This window comes from Conger conger, chromosome 4, assembly GCF_963514075.1.
Source record: "Conger conger chromosome 4, fConCon1.1, whole genome shotgun sequence".
Taxonomy (NCBI): Eukaryota; Metazoa; Chordata; class Actinopteri; order Anguilliformes; family Congridae; genus Conger; species Conger conger.
This window is the reverse complement of record NC_083763.1, coordinates 75,719,417-75,744,986: the sequence shown is the minus strand read 5'-3', so window position 1 is coordinate 75,744,986 and position 25,570 is coordinate 75,719,417. Positions and strand designations below refer to the sequence as shown.

Below are 25,570 nucleotides of genomic sequence, written 5' to 3'. Positions count from 1 at the left end.
GATCCTATTGTGGCGAAACCTGGATTAGAACCACCAACCTTGCGGGTCCCAGTCATGTACCTTAACCACTACGCTACAGGCCGCCCGTTTCTGCATCTGTCCTGTTCGTATTAGTGTTTATTCTTGTTATTTATTCATTTTCATACATCCTTGGTTATTGTTTCCCATTACAGTTTCCCATTCGTGATCCCCTGTTATGTCTGCGTCTGAATGTTTACCAGCCGAGTCACTCCCCTGTCTGTGTGTCCCACTATTCGGGTGTTTACGGGTGTTTACAGTAGATTTCATCTTACAGACACAAACTCAAACACACCCTCATATGAATGTAATCACATCTATGTTCACACCTCCTGCTCCACTCTACACCTCCTCTATCTGCACCTCCTGTTCCACTATACTCCTCTATCTGCACCTCCTGCTCCACTCTACACCTCTATCTGCACCTCCTGCACCACTCTAAACCTCCTCTATCTGCACCTCCTGCTCCACTCTACACCTCCTCTATCTGCACCTCCTGCTCCACTCTACACCTCCTCTATCTGCACCTCCGGTTCCACTATACTCCTCTAGCTGCACCTCCTGCTCCACTCTACACCTCTATCTGCACCTCCTGCTCCACTCTAAACCTCCTCTATCTGCACCTCCTGCTCCACTCTAAACCTCCCATATCTGCACCTCCTGCTCCACTCTACACCTCCTCTATCTGCACCTCCTGTTCCACTATACTCCTCTATCTGCACCTCCTGCACCACTCTAAACCTCCTCTATCTGCACCTCCTGATCCACTATACTCCTCTATCTGCACCTCCTGCTCCACTCTACACCTGTATCTGCACCTCCTGCTCCACTCTAAACCTCCTCTATCTGCACCTCCTGCTCCACTCTAAACCTCCTCTATCTGCACCTCCTGCTCCACTCTACACCTCTATCTGCACCTCCTGCTCCACTCTAAACCTCCTCTATCTGCACCTCCTGCTCCACTCTAAACCTCCTCTATCTGCACCTCCTGAGTAGTCTTCTGTTTTTAATTTGGTTTAAGCCCCATCAGCCTGGATGACTGCCCACTGTATGGCATTGTACATAAGTGTGCCTCTCTGCAGACCCCCAAAAGGGAACAGACTGTGTTGACCATGTTGACACAGGGTCAGCAAGGTTTGATGAAAAGACAGTGCTCGTAAATACAGGACTATTGCTCCCATTATTGAGCTGCCTCTGCACAATTCTGCCACCTCAGTGGAATGCTCCCAGAACTGATTAGTTGAAATAGCACTGTATAAACCATGGGTTTTCCACATACAGTGTTTGGTGTCTTTAGATAGCTAATGATGTGGGAAATAGTTTGGTGTCATTGGTGGTGTAGTACATTGGTTGCTGAATAAAGACCTTGTAGGAATAAACCACAGGTAATGCAAGTTACCTGTGAGTAAGTGGCATTCAGTTGTGCTACAAGGGTTAACCAGATTTGTTAGTCATACAGAGATCAGCAGGGCCATTCTAGGCTATACAGGCCACAGGCACGTCCGCGTCTGTACAAATAGATAGTGATCATATAGAGCCACACTATTGGCGGCCACTTGCAGTTCCTTTTGTTGAACTGTTAGAACAGAGGAGTAGTTGAACTTATCTTTTGGAGTCAGATAAACGAGAACAAAATAAAATTAACCCTGTTCCAGTAGCATTGGTCAGCCTACATGTGTTTCCTTCACTTTACTTATGATCTTTAATCGCCAGCTCTGCTCGCATTGTGGTTCCCTCACTACAAGCACCTGGCGGTTGAGCTGCATGTATACACGCCTGGTTTCTGTTCTGGTTCCTCAGTGGTGGAATGACTTGCCTACCACTGTCAGGACAGCAGAATCCCTCCCAATATTTCAACAGACTAAAAACACACCTCTGCAAACTATACCTTAGTCCTCCCTCCTGATCCCCCCCCCCCTTCTGATATCCCTCTTGTCTCACCCCCAAAAAAATTAAAATTAGAAAATTAAAAAGAAATTGCAGTTACGATGACTGTCTTTTTGTTTTGAATAGCCCCTCAGGTGTATTTAACTAGTTATGGATTTGATGCTTTAACCTTTGGAAGAACCTATGCAGTGTCAGCCAAATGACTAAAATGTAAAAAATGAAATAAAACACAGCTTCCAAGTGAATATTTTAAACAACATAAGCTAAGGCGGAAAATATTTTCCAGTTTTAGGACTACGCTGTCCAACAAAAAAGAAAGAACTATGGTTAAACATCGCTCCAGCCAACAGAGAAAGTGGGAAATCGTCAGTTTATAAATATAATTTAAAAGACAATTAGGCAACATGTTCAATGAAATGCAACATACATCCTTCGTAATCAACAATTTTATTCTTTGCATGAACAGTCCCTTTAAATTGGTATTTTAGTTATATTATTAGCCAACTACAGCTGTAGAATTATTAGTGTAGATATTGCTGAACAGATTTGAGTTGTAACTAAGAGCAACAGCTAATTTCAGAGGCTTGCGGTTGTAACAGTGGTGCCCACTAGCGGAATGAGTTGACAACATCGATAAGGTATTTCCTAAGAGTGGTTCAGACCAACCTAACAAACGTACGATGTACAGAAGGTGTACTTAGCTAAGAACATTTCGGGAAACACGCAGAAACATTGAGGTAAAGCTTAAAGTATAACTTACGAACGGCGTAGCATTAAGAAGGCTTCGGGAAACCCAGCACCAAACAAATAATGCAATTGTTCATAAATCGTTGTCGGTGGCTGTTTGGGTTGCCCTATTTCGAATTTGCTGCAGCAGAAAGGACTGAGAATCAGGTATGCACTGGCAGCTCTGAAACTGAATATATACTGACCTATACACCCCTCCATTCTGCCACTTCGTGCCGTCTGGCGCCTCCCCCTCGCCACACCTGCACTTCACGCTCACGACTGCTGTCTGTCCTGGTCCCACGGTGGTGGAATGACCTCCCGGTGAATGTCAGAACGGCAGAGTCTCTGACCTCCTTCAAGCGCAGACTGAAGACCCATCTCTTCAGGCTACACCTTTCCCTCCCCAACTCACAATCACTGTGATTAGCCTTAGACCGTAATGGCACTTATGTATAGATATCGTGACTTGTATAGGTATTGTTGTTTTTATTGGCTGTTGTTGTATTCTAGCTGCCAACAGTGGTATGCTAGTTTGAAAGTTGATTGTACTCTTCAAGGGTTCTGAATTTCTGTATGTTTACACTAGGACTCGGAACTGTACTGTCCTCTCAGGTCTACTTTTGCACTTGTTCTTGTGATTGATTTGCACTTTGTTGTACGTCGCTCTGGATAAGAGCGTCTGCTAAATGCCACATAATGTAATGTAATGTAATAATGGGAGAGGAACTGGGTAAAGTGGGAACAGTGGGATTGCTGTGATTTTAAAGTTGCATCTTTGTTATATGTGGGAAACTAAATTAGTATCATTAATTTAAAGCCTAAATCTAAAGTGCTTTATTTATAAGACCAGTACGTTTTAGACAACATCTTGCATGATCTTTAATACATTAATACTCATTTTTGGGGCAGCCTGCAGCCAAGTGGCTAAGGTACATGACTGTGACCCAGAAGGTTGGTGGTTGAAGCCCCAGTGTAGCCACAATTAGATCCTTGAGCAAGGCCCCTAACCCTGCATCGCTCCAGGGGAGGATTGTCTCCTGCTTAGTCTAATCATCTGCACGTTGCTCTGGATAAGAGCCTCTGCCTGACAAATGCCCTAAATGTAATGTAATGTCATTTTACAGTGAGAACGTCACACCAAAATTCAAACATGGTGATGGTAGGGTGATGGTGTGGGGACGCTTTGTTACCTGGGCAATTTGCCATTGTTGAAGGGGCCACAAATTCTGCTCTGGACCGGAAAATTAGTAAGGTGAATGTCTGGTCATCTGTCCATGAACTGCAGTGTAATTAAGAAATGTAACAAGAGGCTAATCCAAAATGCAACACATCTAATTGACTGAAAAAGAGTCGTAGTGGTGTAGTAGAGCCTGAAAAACAGAACCAGTTCATGTTCAAAAACCTACCAATTTGTAGTATTATTCAAGCAGAAGAGTGGTTAACATTCCTCCACAGCGAAAAGACTGATATCAATATCAAAGTATTTGGTTGCAATTATTGCTGCTATGTTGTGAAATCAATTGTTAAATTGAAGGGGGCAATTACATTTTCACAGGGGTGACATGGACGTTTGATAAGTTTTTTAATTAAAGCAATGAAACAATATACTTTGTCTTAAGAGCTGAAACCATTCAGCGTGATGAATATGCAAACATTGAGGAAATCAGATAGGGGCCAAATACATTTTCACTGCACTGTGTGGCCAGTTTGTAGCTGAATAATTGCACAGGAGCATGAGGGTGAGACGGCAGATCATGAGGGGCATTATTTATATGGTTCAAATCGGGACACTGTAGTGATTTGCAATATTTATACAACGCTTTGTTGAAAGGAGGAAGTGTCACTAATGGTTCCAGTGTCTCAATTTTGTTGCGCTTCCACACGCTTGTCACAAACCTGCTACAGGCAGTTCAAAAGTGCACTTGTGGTGAGGGCAGGCGGATAAACCACAGATGTCAGCAAGACAGAACTTACACGTCTTGTACACTCTACTTCCTCTGAAGAACCGAAAGGGACAGCCAAGAGCCTATTGGCCAGCCTGTAGCCTAGTGGCTAAGGTGCCTGTAGCCTAGTAGCTAAGGTGCCTGTAGCCTAGTGGCTAAGGTGCCTGTAGCCTAGTGGCTAAGGTGCCTGTAGCCTAGTGGCTAAGGTGCCTGTAGCCTAGTGGCTAAGGTGCCTGTAGCCTTGTGGCTGAGCTGCCTGTAGCCTTGTGGCTGAGGTGCCAGACTGGGTGAAGTTAGGTGTGAAATGTTGCTTCAAGCCCAAGTGTAGCCACAATAAGATATGTGCCACTTTCGGGCCCTTGAACAAGGCCCTTAATACCACATTTCTCCACAGGGGATTGCCCCCTGCTTAGTCTAATCAAGCAACTGCAAGTCGCTGTGGTTAAAAGTATCAGCTAAATTAACTGTACTACTTTTATCTTCTTCTTTATCTCTTCACGAACACAACCAGCAAAAGCATACACTCTTATTACACTTCAAAATACAGTTCTACACATCTACCAACACTGGGGTCAGAGAGGACAATTTTCACAGTTCCACACCTGTTCCAGCACTGGGGTCAGAAGAGCACATTTACACAGTCCTGAGAGAAGCCAAGAAGTGTGTGGAGATTTCTTCTTTGGGGAAATTTTGCGAGGACTGTAATATGCAACATCTCTTCATGTGAAAAGATCTGACCGCGGGAATATGAGGCATTTACTCGGTGCCGTTGTCCAGGTAACCCTTCTTTGTGATACAGTCCACCTGGACGAATTTGACGCACAATGAATAAATGTTTCATTGGATAAAGCAAAATATGTGTTATAGGTGCAACAAATTGAAGTAAAACAATTTACAGTCATCGTGACCAACTATTGTGAAACAATGAGTATATTAATAAAGTAAAGCAAATACGTGCACGAGGATGCGAGGACAGATTGTGAGGCGTATTGTTTTATACAGTGCAAATAGTGAGACAATAAAGATACTTCTCTAACACCTTGTTTAAAAGAGTAAGTGTCATTGTAACGTTTCCGCTGTTTAAATTCCGTCTCACTCAGAGCTTTCACGCACCTCTCCCGTGTCTTGAAATCGTACGCACTTTTCGTGTTGTTTTTTGTGTGTGCTGAATCCTCGACTCGCTCGTGATATAATGTTAAATGCATATTTCTCAAAGTCAAATTTAGTTTTCCTTTCATGTTCCGTTCCTTCAGAATTATCCGGTTAGCTAACTAACGGACTGTGCAGGGCTGCGTTCCGGACGGACAACGGTTGATTCGCTTTCATAAAGGTACTGCATCAGAAATCCGTTTATTTAACTGTGAAATTGTATGTGGCTGCGGATTGGGCGATTTTTGTACGCTATGCCTCCGCTTATATCGCATTAAGTCATTCGTTGCAGTTGACTACAGTCGTGAAAAGTTCAGAGTGAACTGTAGGAAAGCGTGGAAAAACGGTTTCCATCTTGAAGGCTAGGATTGAGATCATTATTAAGGTATCGTTGATGACCAAGTATCATTTAAAAAGTGCTAAATCTAAAACATTTCGTCTACCCCTGGCTTAGTTTTATACATGGCTGTACATATCACTGTAGCTTCCCATGGTGAAATGGTTTAGATAAATGTGCAGTTTGCAGCTACGGCCGGCGCCTAAAGAGATATCAGGTCAAAATGTGTCTTACAGAATTAAATCATTTAGACTTCAGCGACGTATCCTTGGTGAGGGTAGAACGAAGGTGCATGTTTACCCTGTAGATTTGAAGGCTCAGAACTTGCGGACGCAAAATATATTTTTTAAATATAATTTAAGGTAAAAAGTAAGTATGTAAGTAAGTATATCTAACTCTGGAAGCTGCAGCACTCTGGACAGCCAGTAGGGGGCAGAGTGGTGGTGGTGTGTCACTCTGAAGTGTGACTCCGGCTCTAACGCAGATACATCTTTATATACAGGTTTTGTCTCTTGGAAACTGTGATGGGTGTAGACGATACCGCCGGCAGACCCCTCCAATGGCTTGTCCTTTTTGTCTCGATACTGTAAGTAATTTGGCGCTGTTCCCACTGCTAATCTCATTACATTTGCATTTATTCTGTTAGTTTGACAAGATTATCAACTCAGACAAGACTGTTTATCTTTTCTCACTTGTCCCGCTGTGCTATTATATGGTCGATAGAAGAATACGTGACAAACTGTCTAGTTTTGCTTTCATGGGGAATTAGACAGTTATTTAAATAACGGACAAAGCAGGCCAGACATTTGTTAACAGTCAGAAACTGAACAGTGCTGCGTTGCTCATCCCTTTGCAGAAGAGTGGTGTTACTGAGCCTGCAGATTGGGCTATTTTGCAGTGTGCTTTTGACTGGGATGCCATATTGTTCAATATTGTACTGTATATGCGGGTATACCACTTTTGCACATATATTTGTATATAGTACTGTGCAAAAGTCTTAGGCACCTGTTTAAAATTATGTATAGATAAGATTCTTCAAAAATAATTCAATGAAAGGTCCTAAATAAACTTATATATTTTACTTTACATTTTAGTAATTTGGCATAAAAGTTAAAAACTGAATCAAATCAATATTTTTTGTGACCAACCTTCGGTGTTAAAACTGCATAACTTCTCTGAGATAGCCAACGCTGTCCTGCACTTCTATAAGACAATCAGCGGGGAGGTTGTTCGAAGCATGTTGGAGAAGTTGCCACAGTTCTTCTGCAGACTTTGGTTGGCTCCTTGCTTCTGATCTCAGACAGCCTTGATAAAGTTTTGATGTAAAGAGTAGTCAATTGCTTACAGTAATGTTACTTTTTTAAATTAAATACAAAAATGTCTCTGTAAAAGTAAATCTTTTGGAAAATGAATATTTGGAAATCTCAAATGTGTTCTTTTATACTAACACACAAAAAAAAAACACATTATATATATATATATATATATATATATATATATATAGGGTGCCTAAGACTTCTGCACAGTACTGTAGTTAAACTTATCTAGTATGTCGTTTGTTACATGTATATAGTTTAATATTTGTATAGTTAAGCTAATTGTATATGGTTTCTTACTTGTATATAGTTTCATATTTGGCACAGTTTTGTTTTTAAATTTTGGCCTGCTAATGGGACCAGTTTCACAGTCACAGATGAAATCTTGTCCTTAATTAAATTCTAATTAGAATGGAAATTCTCCCTATAAAACTGAATTTGGTCCAGGACTATACTTGTGTGTCTGTGAAACGGGCCCATCATGATATGAATATTTAATTATTTCTGTGATATATGACACTGTTTTGGTTGTTTTCTGATGCAAGACCCTGGAGTGACAGAAATTATTAAAAAGCCTTGGAACACATATGTTGGCTTATATAATACAAACAATTACTACTTTTTTTTTTTTCTTTCATTGTTCTTCACACACACACACACACACACAGGTGAGTAGGCAGTTCACCCTTATACGCTTTGCCCATAAGGCCAGCTCTGTTTACACACAAACACATTATTTAATTTATGTTTTGAATATGAATAGCCGAAAGGTTTGACACTGTAATGATTTATGAAATCTGAAAACATAATCTGTCCACAGAAGCAGCTGGGGGCGACACAGAGAATATTCCAACAGAGAATCCAGGAGAGAGAGAAGGAGCTGCAGGATCTGAGACAGGCTGTGCAGTCACTCAAGGTGGGTACTGACCAGAGGAAAAGACAACAGCTGGCTGCTGGAAGAGCCATTTCAGGGCTCAGTCAGGGCTCTCCTCCAGTCAGCCAGTGAGGAGCCTAGTGTTGGGCCACTTTCCAGTCCTGTGGGGCTCAATCCCACTGAGCCACACAGGCTGTCTGTGGTCCCAGTAAGAGCTGAGTGAAAGGCCTAGTTAAAATTTACAGCCCTCCTCTCTCTGTGTCTCCTAACAGCGCTCTGCACAGGCAGCAGTGGAGGACAGTGAGAGGCTCTTTACTGAGATGATCCGCTCCATTGAGAGAAGGTGCTCTGAGGTGAAAGAGCTGATCAGAGATCAGGAGAAGGCTGCAGTGAGTTGGGCTGATGGACTCCTGGAGCGACTGGAGGAGGAGATTGCTGAGCTGAGGAGGAGAAACGCTGAGCTGGAGCAGCTTTCACACACAGAGGATCACATCCATTTCCTCCAGGTAACATCACTGGCTCTCTGACAGTCTGCACATGTACACTGTACATACATGGAGAGATGTGTTCCTCATTTATAAAGATCTGCTCCTGGCATCTGCACAGGAATCTGTACTGAGACTGTTCTCTGTCTGTCTGTCTGTCTGTGCCGCTCCTGGACCTGGAGACTTACCCAGCATCACTGTCAGTCCACACATCTCTTTTGAGGCTGTGAGGAAATGTGTCTCTGAGCTGAAAGAGCAACTGGAGGACGTCTGCAAGGGGGAACTGCTCAAAATTTCAGAATCAGGTTGGTAAAGCTTCCAATTTTATTCCAAACTTCAGTGGTCAGGTACAGTGGCGTTTGTAAGGCGGAAATGATTAAAATCTGGCATTGTCACTCTGCGCTGGTCAGCTTGCTGGCTTCCTCTGGTACAGTGGCAATAATGTGGCTGTAAAGTAATTTAACCCCAGGAGCATACACCATGAACCCCCACCGTCTCTGCACCCATATGGGCGGGAGACTGTGGGGGGAAACCTCATGCATTGTTCCCAAAACAGCCGTCTTCCTGAACCCCCTGTAAATCCCCCTCCTATCAGGGTGCGGCAGCCTTTTCCGGAACGGGAAGGTTTCAGGAAGCACGGCCTCTTGGGCCCAGCCATTTTCCTGGACCCCCCTTCCTTACTCCCTCCCTCTCACATCTCCCTCCTTCCTCAGTTTCCCAGAAAGTATGCATAAAGCATCGGATGTTTCATGACAAAGTCAGTTTAGATAATATTCAGGTTTGGTATTATTCTGCTTGTTTCTGTGTGACTGGTGTAATGGTTTCATTTCTGCAACCGCAAACCTTGGACATCAAAACCAACCAGGAACCAAGGAGAAACTGTGTGGAGCTCTGTCCCAGTGAAAGCCATGTGCCTCAACCCCCCTGATCAAATCTTGACTCCAAATTCCAAATGGTTATAAAACACCAGATGGTTCATTGTGGACCCATTTGAGTGGTCAACATGAAATACCTGATTTTGGATTTAAGGAGACCAAACCAAGCAATCGGGGAGGATGCAATCAGACTCCCGTGCACACTGCACGTAACTTCTATGTACAGGGTGTCTGTAGTCAGACTCCCATATGTTGCTTTTATTACCAGGTATGACTTTTAAGACTCCGTAATTTGGTTTCCTTTGTAATTCTTTTATGTATATTTTATTTGGAACTAGAGTGTGATTAAGTACGTAACCTGCCTGGTAAAATAAATTGTTAACTTGATCTGTGTGGTTTTGCTTACTGAACACTCACTGTTATCCCCTCGAGTTGGTCTAGGGAGGATGTAAATTTACGCTTAATGTATCACGGCGTATAGCAGCCGTAGACCTCTGATGATAAATCCCTTGCCTCCGCGTGGTGGTTCATTCATGTCGAGAACAGCCGTAGCTATGTTGGTCTTCTTCTTAGGCTGTTAACAGATATACCCAAAAGTAGCTATTCCTGCGACCTCTGGAATGACTGCAGGTATCTAGCCCGCTCGTGAGACGTGCGGTGGAACCAGCAGAGGATATGTTACGGTACAGGGTTCCTGCAGCGATCAAGTCCAAATTATAAATAAGACATCTACCACAGGCAGATAACTAATCTAAATTATTGTTCAAATGGAGTGAGATATAACGAAGGTGAATGTATTGGCCCCATTGTGGAGATTCTTGGTCAGCCCGGATCAGTAAAGAGCGGAAGGCAGAGTGGTACTACTGTTTGTATCGTGGTTTATTCATTGGCTGATCTAGACTCTCTGTGTAGTGGCCACTAATATTTAACCCTACTAATATTCTTTCAGCAACACCAGAAGGACAAGCATGCTGATACCTTCGGCCCTCGCTAAATTCTGTCATTGGGTTAGCGTGGGGTTTTTCAAGTTATAATATAAAATAATTATTATAAATAATATTATATAAGTAAGTATAAGTATAATAGAATATTTGAAATCCATCTCAGTGTAGACATTATCCTCATTGTCTTCATCTCTGCTGTCGTTTTATTGCCATAAGTTGAAAGAAGAGTAATTAAATGCAAGAAAACGTTGGGCTGTTGGGCCCATGAGTAAGGCCCTTAACCCTGCATTGCTCCAGGGGAGGATTGTCTCTCTAATCAACTGTACGTTGCTCTGGATAAGAGTGTCTGCCAAATGCCAATAATGTAATAATGTAAAATGGTTCCTTCATCCCTCTCACCGATTTCCCTTTCTCATGTAAAAATGTGCACACCCCTCAAATTTACCCTCGTACAAAAATGTCAGCTCTGCTCTGCTCTTTTAATGCATGCACATACACTCCAAGCGAGAGAATAGCAAATTTGTGCAAGAGCAGTGCGTTCTAACAGTTTTTTGAAAGCAAGGTCAATTTGGGAGTGTGCACAAACAAAATCTATGTGAGAAGTCGTGTTCTCGCCTTTAATTTGAGACATTAACTCTGGCAGTAAAATAAACCTCAACATTTTGGGCTCTCTCCCTCTCTCCCTGCAGTAAATGAAGTCCATACTGTAGAGTCCTGGACCAGAGAGGATTTCGTACAGCGTGAGTGCTCACTCTGAAACTCTCAGCTGAGAAACTCACACTCACACGCATGCACACACATGAATATTTGAAACCCAGAATTTCCCATTCCCATAACTTTCTTTTTGTCCTTTTCTCTCTCTTTTGTCCCTGCAGTGAAATAAATCCCTTCTATAGGGCCCTGGACCAGAAAGGATTTCTTAGAGTGTGAGCGCTCACTCTGAAACCCTCAGCTGACACACACACATTATTTAGCTGATCCTTTTATGCACAGCAACTTGTGGTCGATTAGACTAAGCGACATGGCTCAGGCAGTAAGAGCAGTCGTCTGGCAGTCAGAGGGTTGCCGGTTCGATCCCCCGGCCGGGCTGTGTCGAAGTGTCTCTGAGCAAGACACCTAACCCCCAAATGCTCCTGACGAGCTGGTCGGCGCCTTGCATGGCAGCCAATCGCTGTGAGTGTGTGTATGAATGGGTGAATGTGAAGCATCAATTGTACAGTGCTTCGGATAGAGGCGCTATATAAATGCCAACCATTTACCATTTACTAGGCATGATGCTAGGCATGATGCTATCCTGGAGCAATGTGCTCCAGGACCCAACAGCTGATATGATCTGGCTGTGACTACACAAGGGCTTGAAACACCAACCTTCCTAGGAAGGACTGCAATCATTGAGGCTTAAAATATGCAAACCAGCTTTTGGGGACAATCACTTTTTCAGAGGTGACATGGGTGTTTGATAATTCATTTGAACTTTTTTCATTTATAAAATAAAATAATTTTTAAATGTGCTTTTTGTTTACTCTGATTCCCTTTGTCTAAAATTTAATTTTGTCGAAAGACCTGACATCATTCACTGTGACAAATATGCAATAATAGCAGTGCTGGCCCTTGAGCTCAAAATGGAGGAGGCAGAAACCATTCCCTTTAAACCAATCATTCGTCTTACCTGGTTTTCAATCATTTTCCTTGATTAACACGTATGTCAATGATCTGAATGATCCATTGGCAGGTAAAACACGCATCTTATTTCTTCACATCTTCACATCTGCATGATGTAATTAAATGAAACGGGAAGACGTAAAAACATTTCACTACGCTGATAACTGCCAATAAAAGCTATCCAACCTGAGCTTCAAGATAGTTTTTGTTATAAAATGTACCTATTGTAGAATTTGCCGTGGAGTGCAGAAAGCAAAGAGTATCATTGATTGAAATGTGCACAATGTTTACGCATTTAGCCTAAGGGCTTTATTTCACATTTTACCCAATTGAGGAGAACTGGGTACACCTGACGGTGTTCAGTACTTTGTGACTTAACCCCATAGCTGATCAAGGAAAATTATTTAAAACAAATTTAAACCAATCATTATTTTAAGGGGATGTTTTCTGCAGGGCGGCATGGATGGTGCAGTGGGTCGCACTGCCGCCTCACAGCAAGGAGGTCCTGGGTTTGAATCCCGGTCGGCCGGGGCCTCTCTGTGTGGAGTTTGCATGTTCTCCCCGTGTTTGTGTGGGTTTCCTCTGAGTACTCCGGTTTCCTCCCACAGTCCAAAGACGTGCAGGTTAGGCTGATTAGAGAGTCTAAATTGCCTGTGGGTATGAGTGTGTGAGTGAATGGTGTTTGTGCCCTCTTAGCCTTGTGGTGTTTTACTTTCCTAACATCTGGTCACATTTAGATGTGTAAATAATTAGTCATTGAAGTCTGTTCAGTATTTGAATTGAGTTGGGTGGATAAACTGTTTCTCATTGTTGTTTTTAAAAGCCAGCTAATCAATCCAGTTTGGATGGGAATAAGCATCAGAATAACTACAATGACCCGAACCCATTGTGCGTACACAATTAAGTTATTAAAGGTACAACAGGTCATTTCGGACTTTAACGGTCAAGAGGAATTGAAGCAACAAACACCCTCAACACTAATCCCTCCCCCTTCTGTGAACAAGCCAATTACAACCAATTTTCAACCAATGAACTTGAATTATTGCACTGCTGTACAATGTTTTGGACTGTGGGTCCATCAACTGTATATTTTGAGACCTGAATTTAAGGACTATAGGCACAGGTCAACATGTCAGTGATGGGCTGAATGTTCCGTTTGTCTTATGTATTCTTATATTCGAAGTGGTAATCTTCCCAGTTTGTCGTCCCATCTAACGACTGCTGCTTTGGCCTGGTTGTCGACTGCAGTCAAAGCTCTTCCTCTTTTTAGCAGAGCACAGACTTCTGCCAATGTGCACCCCTTCAGCCTGTTCTTTCAGAAGGTGCACAGTTTCGGTGTTAAATCAACCCTTGCTGCTGATTTAATGTTCCGTATTTGACTCCTATTCCTATATCTGATTTTTATTTTTTTATTCTCAGACCCAAGGTCGTTTGGCTCACTCACCTTGGCCTCAGTCCAACATTATACTTCCTGTAGCTGCGGGCAGAACCAGGGAGTCCCTCCCCCTCTCTCTGTCAACTTAACTCTGTCTCTGTTGCACAGTTTCACAGAAACAAAACTTAACTCTGTCTCTACCAGTGTGAGCAGTGAAATAGCGAGAGATCAGTATCTAACTGGGTTTGTGCGGAACCAGAAAATATCTCCTGCTCTTTCTCACACAGATTCTGAATGAAAACTAGTCAATTTGAATAGTAACATGGCAGAGGCTGCAGGTCTTCTGGATCAGGACCAGTTCAGCTGTTCGATCTGTCTGGATCTACTGAAGAATCCGGTGACTATTCCCTGTGGACACAGTTACTGTATGGGCTGTATTAAGGGCTACTGGGATCAGGATGATCATACTGGTGTCTACAGCTGTCCCCAGTGCAGAGAGACCTTCACCCCAAGGCCTGTTTTAAGAAAAAACACTATGTTTTCTGAAATGTTGGAGAAACTGAAGAAGACAGGCCTCCAAGCTGCTCCTCCTGCTCACTGTTACGCTGGACCTGGAGACGTGGCGTGTGATGTCTGTACTGGGAGAAAGCACAAAGCCATCAAGTCCTGTCTGGTGTGTCTGGCCTCTTACTGTGAAACTCATCTCAAAATTCATAATGAACTGAACCCAGGAAAGAGACACAAGATGGTCAACGTCACTGGAAACCTGGAGGAGATGATCTGCTCTAATCATGACAAACTGCTGGAGGTTTACTGTTATACCGATCAGCAGTGTATCTGTTATCTGTGTACAATGGATAAACACAGTGGCCATGAAACAGTATCAGCTGCAGCAGCAAGGACTGAGAAACAGGTAAGCACTGAAACTCTTCTATAAAAAATAAATAAATAAATTAAAAAAACACTCATTAAACATTGCCTTTCATACAGATGACCAATATTATATCATTTTGGCATTTACTTGATGCATATAATCTGTATTTAATTCAATTTGCTTAATATATTTTAGAGGAACATTTTGAAATGCTTTATACATTTGAAAAAGGACAAAAAAGGGGGGTCTGAAGTCTCCTGCTCACACTAACATGTAGGACACTGAGGAATTTTAAATGTTCCTGTATATAAAAGCGTGTTGAATCTAAATACTTTTTATAATTGTGTTTTATAAACGGTTGTTTCATTACATTTAATCATTTGAACTTCTTCACAATTATGTGAGGTACCGTTCACTGGACCCAGGTGCAGTCCAGGAGTATGCGATAAGGTTGTCTTTATTCGGTCCAAATCAAGCTAGGTAATCAGAGAATGAACAAAGCCACAATCAAGATGCAAAAGAATAAACAAAAAACAAAGCAGAGGTAAAAAATCTGTAAGTCAGGGCTGAGGTGCAAAAAGGTAAAGAAGGTCTGTAATACAGACGGCTCCGGATTAAGGAGAGGACATTTGAATAAAGTTGGGAGAGTGATAGCGAGAGACAGTTGCGAACACTTCACTGAAACTAAGAAAGTAATTAGTGAGTGAGTAAACAGGGAGTGACAGAGCAGAATTGAAACGGGAGATGACGTTAGTAAATTAGCTACGTGTATAAATCTAAATTACCCAAAATAAGTGCCCGTTAGTTGATTAGTTAGACACAGTGAGTGTGTTAATATAATTAGTACTGTACAATATCTATATTAGTAGTTATCAGTTGGTATAGTGCTATACAACATTAACTAGCGAGAAAGCAGGAAGTAAGGAATGCGAGACTGGGAAGGAATCGTCGAAACCCGCAAATTTCCGAAACCACCCGAATAGTGCAACACGCAGACGGGAGTTTTTATTTTTTTACTTTTTTATTTCTATTGAATACATAACGTATACGAGTGACATTCATCAATCATTTTCTATTACAATGAATAGTAAATGCTAAAGTGCCAGGGGACAGAATATACATATTTAAGCCAGGATATATTAATGATTCATACAAATATTAAAGGAGGAGCACAAATTTACAGTTTTGATAGCCTTCTTGTTATTGGAGGAGAAGATCGTTTTCATGTATTCTATGGTTTCAATTTCAAAACGTTTAAATAAGGGTTTAGAGTTATTAAATTTGGATTTCTGGATATTAAATTTAGCTAACATAATATTATTTTATTATTTCCTTTACTTTTATTGAAACCAAACAAAACATTTTCTAGGCATACGCAGACAGGGGAGTGACTATGGCTCGGAGAACATCCTGACGCAGACCTATCAGGGGATGACGATATGCAATGAACAGTAATGGATGATTAACAGAAAACCAGATATGATGATGATAAATTACAAGAAATAACTTAACATAAATTATTGCTTACAAGATTTCCAGGTCTGAAGTCCACAGTGATAAAGCCGTAAGCTTTCTGTGACAGCTCATTCACTCCCTGATAGGAATTTCTTCACGCAGTATCAATCCGTAAAGTGCTTGGAAAATATTCTTGCCGAGCTCATGGTTACACTGTACTTTTTCTTTTTTTTTTTTTTCTCATAAAGCAAGCCAGTGATTTTATGCATTTAAATAAGGATGGGCTTTATCATGAATCTACCGATGCAATGCAATCCTGCTGTAGTCTGTAACTTTTACTGATCATGTAGCCAATCGGAGAGTTCAGTTGAAAAATTGATCCTTCTAGCTTTCTGTAGAAACTCTAATCAGTTTGGTTCTAAACCAATCAGACCTGGAAATACCCTCTGAAGAATGTGGCCAGTCCAGCTGCACAGAGTCTTCCACTTTGCTTCGGTCAAGAAAGTTACAGGAGGGATGAAGGTTTTAGGAGTATATATGCGGGTATACCACTTTTGCACATATATTTGTATATAGTACTGTGCAAAAGTCTTAGGCACCTGTATAAAATTCTTTATAGATAAGATTCTTTCAAAATAATTCAATGAAAGGTCCTAAATAAATGTATTATACATTTTACATTACATTTTAGTAATCAATATTTTTTGAGACCAACCTTTGGCGTTAAAACTGCATCTCTTCTCTAGATAGCCAACGCTGTCCTGCAGTTCTATAAGACACTCAGCAGGGAGGTTGTTCCAAGCATGTTGGAAAACTTGCCACAGTTCTTCTGCAGACTTTGGTTGGGTCCTTGCTTCTGATCTCAGACAGCCTTGATCAAGTTTTTATGTAAAAAGTAGTCAATTGCTTCCAGTAATGTTACTTTTCAAAAAAGTAAAATTAAAATTAAATCTTTTGGAAAATGAATATTTGGAAATCTCAAATGTGTTCTTTTATACTAACACACACAAAAAAATAAACGTGTATAATGAAGGGTGCCTAAGACCCTGAAGGTTCTCCACATAAAACTGAATTTGGTCCAGGACTATACTTAGTCTGTGTCTATGAAACGGGCCCATCATGATATAAATATTTAATTATTTCTGTGATGTGTGATACTGTTTCAGTTGTTTTCTCATTCAAGACCTTGCAGTGACAGAAATTTGGCAGACGCTCTTATCCAGAGTGACATACAGTTGATTAGACTAAGCAGGAGACAGTCCTCCCCTGGATCAATGCAGGGTTGAGGGCCTTGCTCGAGGACCCAACGGCTGTGCAGACCTTATCGTGGCTACACCGGGATTAGAACCACTGAACTTGCGTGTCCCAGTCATTTACCTTAACCACTACGCTACAGCATATGTTGGCTTATACAATACAAGCAATTACTTTTTTTTTCTTTTTTTTTTTTTCACACACACGCAAACTGTTTCATGGATCATTCATAGCGATGAACCTGTTCTGAAACAATTAGCCATGGCCTGAAGGAAAAGGCAGACTAAACTTATGAGTTAAAATCCGGAAAATTGTTCAAAATATGCTTAGGTCAGGCAGTTCACCATTATAAGCTTTACCCATAAGCCCAGCTCTGTTTACACACATTATTTAATTTATGTTTTGCATATGAAAAGCTGAAAGGTTTGACACTGTAATGACTTATGAAATCTGAAAACATAATCTGTCCACAGAAGCAGCTGGGTGAATTCCAGAGTGAATTCCAGCAGGGAATCCAGGAGAGAGAGAAGGAGCTGCAGGATCTGAGACAGGCTGTGCAGTCACTCAAGGTGGGTACTGACCAGAGGAGAAGACAACAGCTGGCTGCTGGAAGAGCCATTTCAGGGCTCAGTCAGGGCTCTCCTCCAGTCAGCCAGTGAGGAGCCCAGTGTTGGGCCACTTTCCAGCCCTGTGGGGCTCAATCCCACTGAGCCACACTGTGGGGAACAGGCTGTCTGGGGTCCCAGTAAGAGCTGAGTGAAAGGCCTAGTTAAAATGTACAGCCCTCCTCTCTCTGTGTCTCCTAACAGCGCTCTGCACAGGCAGCAGTGAAGGACAGTGAGAGGATCTTTACTGAGATGATCCGCTCCATTGAGAGAAGGTGCTCTGAGGTGAAAGAGCTGATCAGAGATCAGGAAAAGGCTGAAGTGAGTCGGGCTGAAGGACTCCTGGAGCGACTGGAGCAGGAGATTGCTGAGCTGAGGAGGAGAGATGCTGAGCTGGAGCAGCTTTCACACACAGAGGATCACATCCATTTCCTCCAGGTAACATCACTGGCTCTCTGACAGTCTGCACATGTACACTGTACATACATGGTGAGGTGTGTTCCTCATTTACAAAGATCTGCTCCTGGTATCTGCACAGGAATCTGTACTGAGACTGTTCTCTGTCTGTCTGTGTGTCTGTCCGCAGAGCTGTCAGTCTGTCTGTGCCCCTCCTGGACCTGGAGACTTACCCAACATCACTGTCAGTCCACACGTCTCTTTTGAGGCTGTGAGGAAATATGTCTCTGTACTGAAAGAGCGACTGGAGAATGTCTTCATGGTGGAACTGGTCACAATTTCTGAATCAGGTTGGTAAAGTTTCCAGTTTTATTCAAAAATTCAGTGGTCAGGTACAGTGGAGTTGTAATATGTTAGAATATAAAATAACATTATATTAAGTATAATAGAATATTTGAAATCCATCTTGGTGTAGACATTATCCTCATTGTTTTCATCTCTGCTGTTATTTTACTGCCATTTGTCGAGAGCAGACTAATGAAATGCAAGAAAACGTTGGGCTGTTGGGCCCATGAGCAAGGCCCTTAACCCTGCACTGCTCCAGGGGAGGACTGCTAAGAGCATCAGCCAAATGCCAATAATGTAATAATGTAAAATGGTTCCTTCATCCTTCTCACCGATTTCCCTTTCTCATGTAAAAATGTGCACACCCCTCAAATTTACCCTCGCACAAAAATGTCAGTGCTGCTCTGCTCTTTTAATGCATTCACATACAATCCAAACACAGAGTGTTTGCGTGCATTCTAACAGTTTTTTGAAAGCAAACAAAATCTATGTGAGAGAAGTAGTATTCTCGCGTTTAATTTGAGACACTAACTCTGGCAGTAACAAAATATCAACATTTTGGGCTCACCTCTCTCTCTCTCTCTCTCTCTCTCTCTCTCTCTCTCTCTCTCTCTCTCTCTCTCTCTCTCTCTCTCTCTCTCTCTCTCTCTCTCTGTCTCTTTCTCTCTCTGTCTCTCTCTCTCTCTCTCTCTCTCTCTCTCTCTCTCTCTCTCCCCCCCTCTCCCCCTCTCCCTTCCTCCAGTGAAAGAAGTCCATACTGTAGAGCCCAGGACCAGAGAGGATTTCTTCCTAGGAAGGTCTGCAATGATTGAGCCTATAAATACGCAAACCGGTTTTTCGGGACAATCACCTTTTCACAGAGGTAACATGGGTGTTTGATAATTAATAAAATAAAATGATAATTTTTAAATGTGCTTTTTGTTTACTCTGATTCCCTTTGTCTAAAATGTCATTTTGTCGAAAGACCTGATATCATTCAGTTTGACAAATATGCAATAATAGCAGGAGGCAGAAACCATTCCCTTTAAACTAATTATTCATCTTGCCTGGTTTTCAATCATTTTCCTTAATTAACAAGTTTGTCAATGATCTGAATAATCCATTGGCAGGTAAAACACGCATCTTGTTTCTTCACGGCATATTTGGGAGATTAAGTAATTATTTCAATTTAGAAAAAAGTTTTACTCACTACCCAATAAGCACACTTCGTCACTACGACATCTGCATGATGTAATTAAATTAAACGTTAAGATGTAAAAACATTTAACTACGCTGATAACTACCAAGTACAGAACACAAAGAGCTACATGTATCCTAAATATTGTGAAACATTGATTGAAATGTGCACAATGTTTGCGCAATTAGCCGAAGAGTTTTATTTCACATTTTACCCAATTGAGGAGAACTGGGTACAACTGATGGTGTTCAGTACTTTGTGAATCAACCCTATAGCTGATCAAGGAAAATTATTTAAAACAAATTTAAACCAATCATTATTTTAAGGGGATGTTTTCTGGAGGGCAGCATGGATGGTGCAGAGGGTAGCACTGATCCAAAGACTTGTAAGGAAGTCCACACACACACACACACACACACAAATGCGCACACACACACACACACACACACACGCACACAAATATTTGAAACCCAGAATTCCTCATTCCCTTAACTTTATTTTTGTCCTTTTCTCTCTCTCTTTCCCTGCAATGAAAGCATTCCTTACTGTAGAGCCCAGGATCAAAGACAATTCCTTCCGAGGAAGGTCTGCAATGATTGAGCCTATAAATACGCAAACCAGTTTTTTGGGACAATCACCTTTTCACAGAGGTAACATGGGTGTTTGATAATTAATAAAATAAAATGATAATTTTTAAATGTGCTTTTTGTTTACTCTGATTCCCTTTGTCTAAAATGTCATTTTGTCGAAAGACCTGATATCATTCATTTTGACAAATATGCAATAATAGCAGGAGGCAGAAACCATTCCCTTTAAACGAATTATTCATCTTGCCTGGTTTTCAATCATTTTCCTTGATTAACAAGTTTGTCAATGATCTGAATAATCCATTGGCAGGTAAAACACGCATCTTGTTTCTTCACGCCATATTTGGGAGATTAAGTAATAATTTCAATTTAGAAAAAAGTTTTACTCACTACCCAATAAGCACACTTCGTCACTACGACATCTGCATGATGTAATTAAATTAAACGTTAAGATGTAAAAACATTTAACTACGCTGATAACTACCAAGTGCAGAAAACAAAGAGCTACATGTATCCTAAATATTGTGAAACATTAATTGAAATGTGCACAATGTTTGCGCAATTAGCCGAAGAGTTTTATTTCACATTTTACCCAATTGAGGAGAACTGGGTACAACTGATGGTGTTCAGTACTTTGTGAATCAACCCTATAGCTGATCAAGGAAAATTATTTAAAACAAATTTAAACCAATCATTATTTTAAGGGGATGTTTTCTGGAGGGCAGCATGGATGGTGCAGAGGGTAGCACTGATCCAAAGACTCGTAAGGAAGTCCACACACACACACACACACACACACACAAATGCACACATACACACACACACACACACACACACACACACACACACACACGCACACAAATATTTGAAACCCAGAATTCCCTATTCCCATAACTTTATTTTTGTCCTTTTCTCTCTCTTTCCCTGCAGTGAAAGAATTCCCTTCTGTAGAGCCCAGGACCAGAGAGGATTTCTTCCAGTGTGAGTGCTCACTCTGAAACTCTCAGCTGACACACACACACATTCCAATTATTTAGCTGATGCTTTTATGCACAGCAACTTGTGGTTGATTAGACTAAGCGACATGGCTCAGGCATCCCCCGCCCGGGCTGTGTCGAAGTGTCCCTGAGCAAGACACCTAACCCCCAAATGCTGCTGACGAGCTGGTCGGTGCCCTGCATGGCAACCAATCGCCGTCAGTGTGTGAGTGTGTGTATGAATGGGTGAATGAGAAGCATCAATTGTACAGCGCTTTGGATGAAGGCGCTTAAAAAATGCCAACCATTTACCATTTTCTAAGCATGAGGCAATCCTGGAGCAATGTGGGATTTGAGGCCTTTCTGTGTGGAGTTTGCATGTTCTCCCCCTGTCTGCGTGGGTTTCCTCTGGGTACGTCGGTTTCCTCCCACAGTCTAAAGACACTTCGGTTAGGCTGATTGGAGAGTCTAAATTGCCTGTGGGTATGAGTGTGTGAGTGTGCCCTGCAATGGACTGGTGACCTGTCCAGGGTGTATTCCTGCCTTTTGCCCAATGTCTGCTGGGATAGGCTCCAGCCCCCCTGTGACCCTGTTCAGGATAAGCAGGTTAAGATAAGGGATGGATGGATGGATGGATGTTTTCTGCCTCCTCACTTCTCATCTTATCCTTCTTCTCCATCAGATTTCTGTCAGCTCACACTGGACCCCAACACAGTGCATAAGCAGCTCTGGCTGTCTGAGGGGAACAGGGTGGTGACCTCTATGGGAGAGCTCCAGTTTTATCCTCATCATCCAGAGAGATTTGACTGCCAGGATCAAGATCCCAGACACCCCAGTCTGGCCCAGTACCACAGAGCAAACCGTTACCGCTCTGATGATCATTACATGTTTCAAAGTTTGAAGAAGATTGTGGTACGTACTATTGATGCACAGAAATTATATATGTATAACCAGGTGCTGTGCAGAGAGGGTCTGTCTGGACGCTGTTACTGGGAGGCTGAGTGGAGTGGGAATGACTATGTCTCTATAGCAGTGACATATAAAGAGATCAGCAGGAAAGGGCCGGATGATGCTTGTTTTCTGGGAGGTAATAACATGTCCTGGGCTTTGCGCTGCTCTCCCTCCAGGGACTCTTTCAGTCACAATAATATGAGCACTGAAATCCCTGGTCCCTCCTCCTCCAGAATAGGAGTGTACCTGGATCACAGGGCAGGAACTCTGTCCTTCTACAGCGTCTCTGACACAATGACCCTCCTGTACAGAGTCCAGACCACATTCACTCAGCCCCTCTATCCTGGGTTTGGTTTGGGTCTTCAATCCTCTATAAGACTGTGTGATCTGTGATGAGTCAGAAATTCACTCAGCCCCTCTACCCTGGGTTTGGGGTTGGTGTTGGATGTTCTGTAAAACTGGAAAACAGGCGCGGGAGGTGAAAAGGGAGGTTTTTTCAGTTGATTATTCCTTGTACATTGGTTTTCCATGGTCCGCCTGGTCGCTTGCTATTGCTGAGCTCACCATTTTGCCTCTGATGGTTTTCACGTAATGCTTTACATTACATTACAGTTGATTAGACTAAGCAGGAGACGATCCTTTTGGAGCGATGCAGGGTTAAGGGCCTTGCTCAAGGGCCCAACGGCTGTGCGGATCTTATTGTGGCTACACTGGGATTAGAACCACCAACCTTGCGTGTCCCAGTCGTTTACCTTAACCACTACGCTACAGGCCACCCCAGCTTTACTGGCACCGATACGTCTCTGGCGGCTCCTGCTGAAAATTTCACACCATAACTCTCGACCTAGTTATTTTATGTTTCTTGTGTACGAGCTAATGATACCAAGACACACTTGATCTGCCAATTGTCCAATTACTTTTGGTCACCAAAAATGGGGAAGCTATGTATAAAAAGCTATGTATAAATGATTCCTGAATGTACAGTATCACAAGATAGGGATGAAAACAAATTCCTTCCAATTAACGCTGACAGTCTGCATTTTAACCTCATATTCATTATCTCATTTCAAATCCAGTGTGGTGGAGTATGGGGTCAAAATAGCCATAATTGTGCCACTGCCTGAATACTCTGACTTGCGCATTATACACGCTCCTTTAACATGTGAAAGTTGTGCTTATAGTACTGATTGTTTTGCCTGTAACCTGCACGAGAACCTCCCAAAAGGGATGAAGTAAATGCTTTGTGTTTAACGACAGGGCTCCAGTGGAATCAGAATGAACACTGAGCTCTAATCCTATTGTACCATCTCTGCTCAAGCTTGAATTTATCGAATTTAGGGTTTTTAATTCTTATTTTCTCTCATAAATTGAGTCATAGCCTAGCTAATACTATAAGCGCAGACATCATATCATGTATACTTTCAAGGAAATAAGGTAATTTGTAATTTAATACTGTAAGGTAATTTAGTAACATAATCAACAATTAACTTCTCATCAATTGTAACAATATTTTATTTTTAGTTTACTGTAAAATGCTGTAAACACATTATATGCCTGTAAAACATAATTTTTATTAAAGTGAACTGGGTAGCAGTCGACTGGGTGCTGATTATTTTCTGAATTTAATTTCTTTATTCGATAAGATGTGCAAGTGCTTCATTTTGCCCTGTGGCCTGCTTTTTTTCTCTCTTTTTTTTTTGTCTGATGGAAACAGAACCTGATTGTACAATGTTATATAAAATGTGTATTTTGTAGAAATGCATTTAACACTTTCCTGACCCTGGTGAGACGTGTGCTGGTTCTCCCACACGGATGGGTTATCCCCCGTGGCCCGTTACATCACATTGTAGACATTCAGCAGACACTCTTAAGAGGCCCATAAGTACAGAACCTCCAGTTCCCAGCCAACACAAAGCCTTCTCTCTGTGTCTCAGACCATAGAGAAGGCACCATTTAAATAAATTAAAAAAAAAAAAAATTCCTGCCTCACTGTCTCCCTCTGCCAACATTCCAAAAGGTTGCCCCAGGTATGGAACAGGTAGGACCGGCCAGCTCCTGCGACGTGATTGGCAGGAACTTTCTCAAACAAATGATGAAAAAGCCAGTCTAAGAGGCACAAGTGAAGTGATATCGTGTAGGTACATAAAAAAAATAAAATAAATAAAAACACCCAGAGCCCAAAGTACACAATTTTTGGTTGCCAAAGGTACTTATTAGTACCCAAAGAGTAAATTATTGTGCTTTACGAGCATATGATTATTGTCTAGCTGCTGTTGTTTGTCCTTTGTGTGTTTGTAGAGAACATTCATCATAACATAACATAATGGGAAGAACAGGCCATTCAGCCCAGCAATGCTCTATTTTTTTCCTACCACTCGAGTCACCCTCCTGTCTAAAAGCTCAATAGGATCTGGCAGCTTGTCCAGCCTGGTCTGGAACACCCCCAGTGACCACTTCTTGGCACGACGCCCCAGGTATGACCAGACAGATCACATATTTCTTTCTACACTCACTGCTCTGCTCAACCTGGCCTCAGTCCAGCACCACTCCTCCTGCAGCTGTGGGGAGAGCCAGGGAGTCCCTCCCACTCTCTGTCGCGCAGTTCCAGAGAAAACAAAACTCTGTGTTTGTTTGTTTGTGTGAGCAGAAGCCAGTATCTACGTGGCTGTGCTCAGAATCAGGAAATACCTCCTGCTCTTTCTCACACGGATTCAGAGAAACTTCATTACATTCTGCACTAAAACTAATCTGTGTCACTTTGAGCAGTGAAATGGCTCAGGCTGCAGGTCTTCTGGATCAGGACCAGTTCAGCTGTGCGATCTGTCTGGATCTACTGAAGGATCCGGTGACTATTCCCTGTGGACACAGTTACTGTATGGGCTGTATTAAGGGCTGCTGGAATCACGGTGATCATACTGGTGTCTACAGCTGTCCCCAGTGCAGAGAGACCTTCACCCCAAGGCCTGTTTTAAGAAAAAGCACCATGCTGGCTGAAGTGGTGGAGAAATTGAAGACAGGACTCCAAGTTGCTCCTCCTGCTCACTGTTACACTGGACCTGGAGATGAGAGAGTACTGTGTGATGTCTGCACTGGGAGAAAGCGCAAAGCCATCAAGTCCTGCCTGGTATGTCTGGCCTCTTACTGTGAAACTCACCTGAAGCCTCACTATAAATATCCCCCCTTTAAGAAGCACAAACTGGTCAAAGCCACTGGAAACCTGCAGGAGAATATCTGCTCTCATCATGACAAACTGCTGTTAATTCACTGCTGTACCGATCAGCAGTGCTTCAATCTGCTGTGTGTGATGGATGAACACAGAGATCATGATACAGTCTCAGCTGCAACAAGAAGGAAT

The 25,570-nt window shown here is 42.2% G+C and overlaps 1 protein-coding gene and 1 long non-coding RNA gene across 4 annotated transcripts; both read left to right on the top strand.

The window, feature by feature from the left end:
- The first annotated feature begins 5,681 nt into the window (after window positions 1-5,681).
- On the top strand, window positions 5,682-8,295 carry LOC133126812 (uncharacterized). Its single transcript, XR_009708552.1, has 3 exons — window positions 5,682-5,907; window positions 6,566-6,649; window positions 8,200-8,295. It is a non-coding gene; the product is annotated as an uncharacterized LOC133126812 (long non-coding RNA).
- Window positions 8,296-8,601: 306 nt separating this feature from the next.
- LOC133126795 (tripartite motif-containing protein 16-like) lies at window positions 8,602-23,164 on the top strand. 3 transcript variants are annotated; one of them, XM_061239179.1, is made up of 9 exons: window positions 8,602-9,043; window positions 13,882-14,507; window positions 17,651-17,746; window positions 17,987-18,220; window positions 18,369-18,528; window positions 19,266-19,394; window positions 20,231-20,350; window positions 21,218-21,268; window positions 21,947-23,164. In XM_061239179.1, the coding sequence occupies exons 2-9, from the start codon at window positions 13,917-13,919 to the stop codon at window positions 22,606-22,608; spliced, it is 2,043 nt and encodes a 680-aa protein (XP_061095163.1). In that variant the 5' UTR covers window positions 8,602-9,043; window positions 13,882-13,916; the 3' UTR covers window positions 22,609-23,164. The 3 variants fall into 3 exon arrangements, with proteins under 3 accessions (XP_061095163.1, XP_061095165.1, XP_061095164.1); XM_061239181.1 differs by lacking the exon at window positions 8,602-9,043 and having other exon boundaries at window positions 13,786-14,507; window positions 19,266-19,320; window positions 20,286-20,350; XM_061239180.1 differs by lacking the exons at window positions 8,602-9,043; window positions 20,231-20,350 and having other exon boundaries at window positions 13,786-14,507; window positions 19,266-19,385.
- Window positions 23,165-25,570: the final 2,406 nt, after the last annotated feature.

What these genes read in the sequence shown, in the direction of transcription:
- LOC133126795 (XM_061239179.1), top strand. Translation starts at nt 13,917, where the DNA reads ATGGCAGAGGCTGCAGGTCTTCTGGATCAGGACCAGTTCAGCTGTTCG. An exon ending in CAGCAAGGACTGAGAAACAG is followed by an intron (nt 14,508 to 17,650) that starts GTAAGCACTGAA and finishes ATCTGTCCACAG; the next exon opens with AAGCAGCTGGGTGAATTCCA. An exon ending in CAGAGAGGATTTCTTCCAGT is followed by an intron (nt 21,269 to 21,946) that starts GTGAGTGCTCAC and finishes CTTCTCCATCAG; the next exon opens with ATTTCTGTCAGCTCACACTG.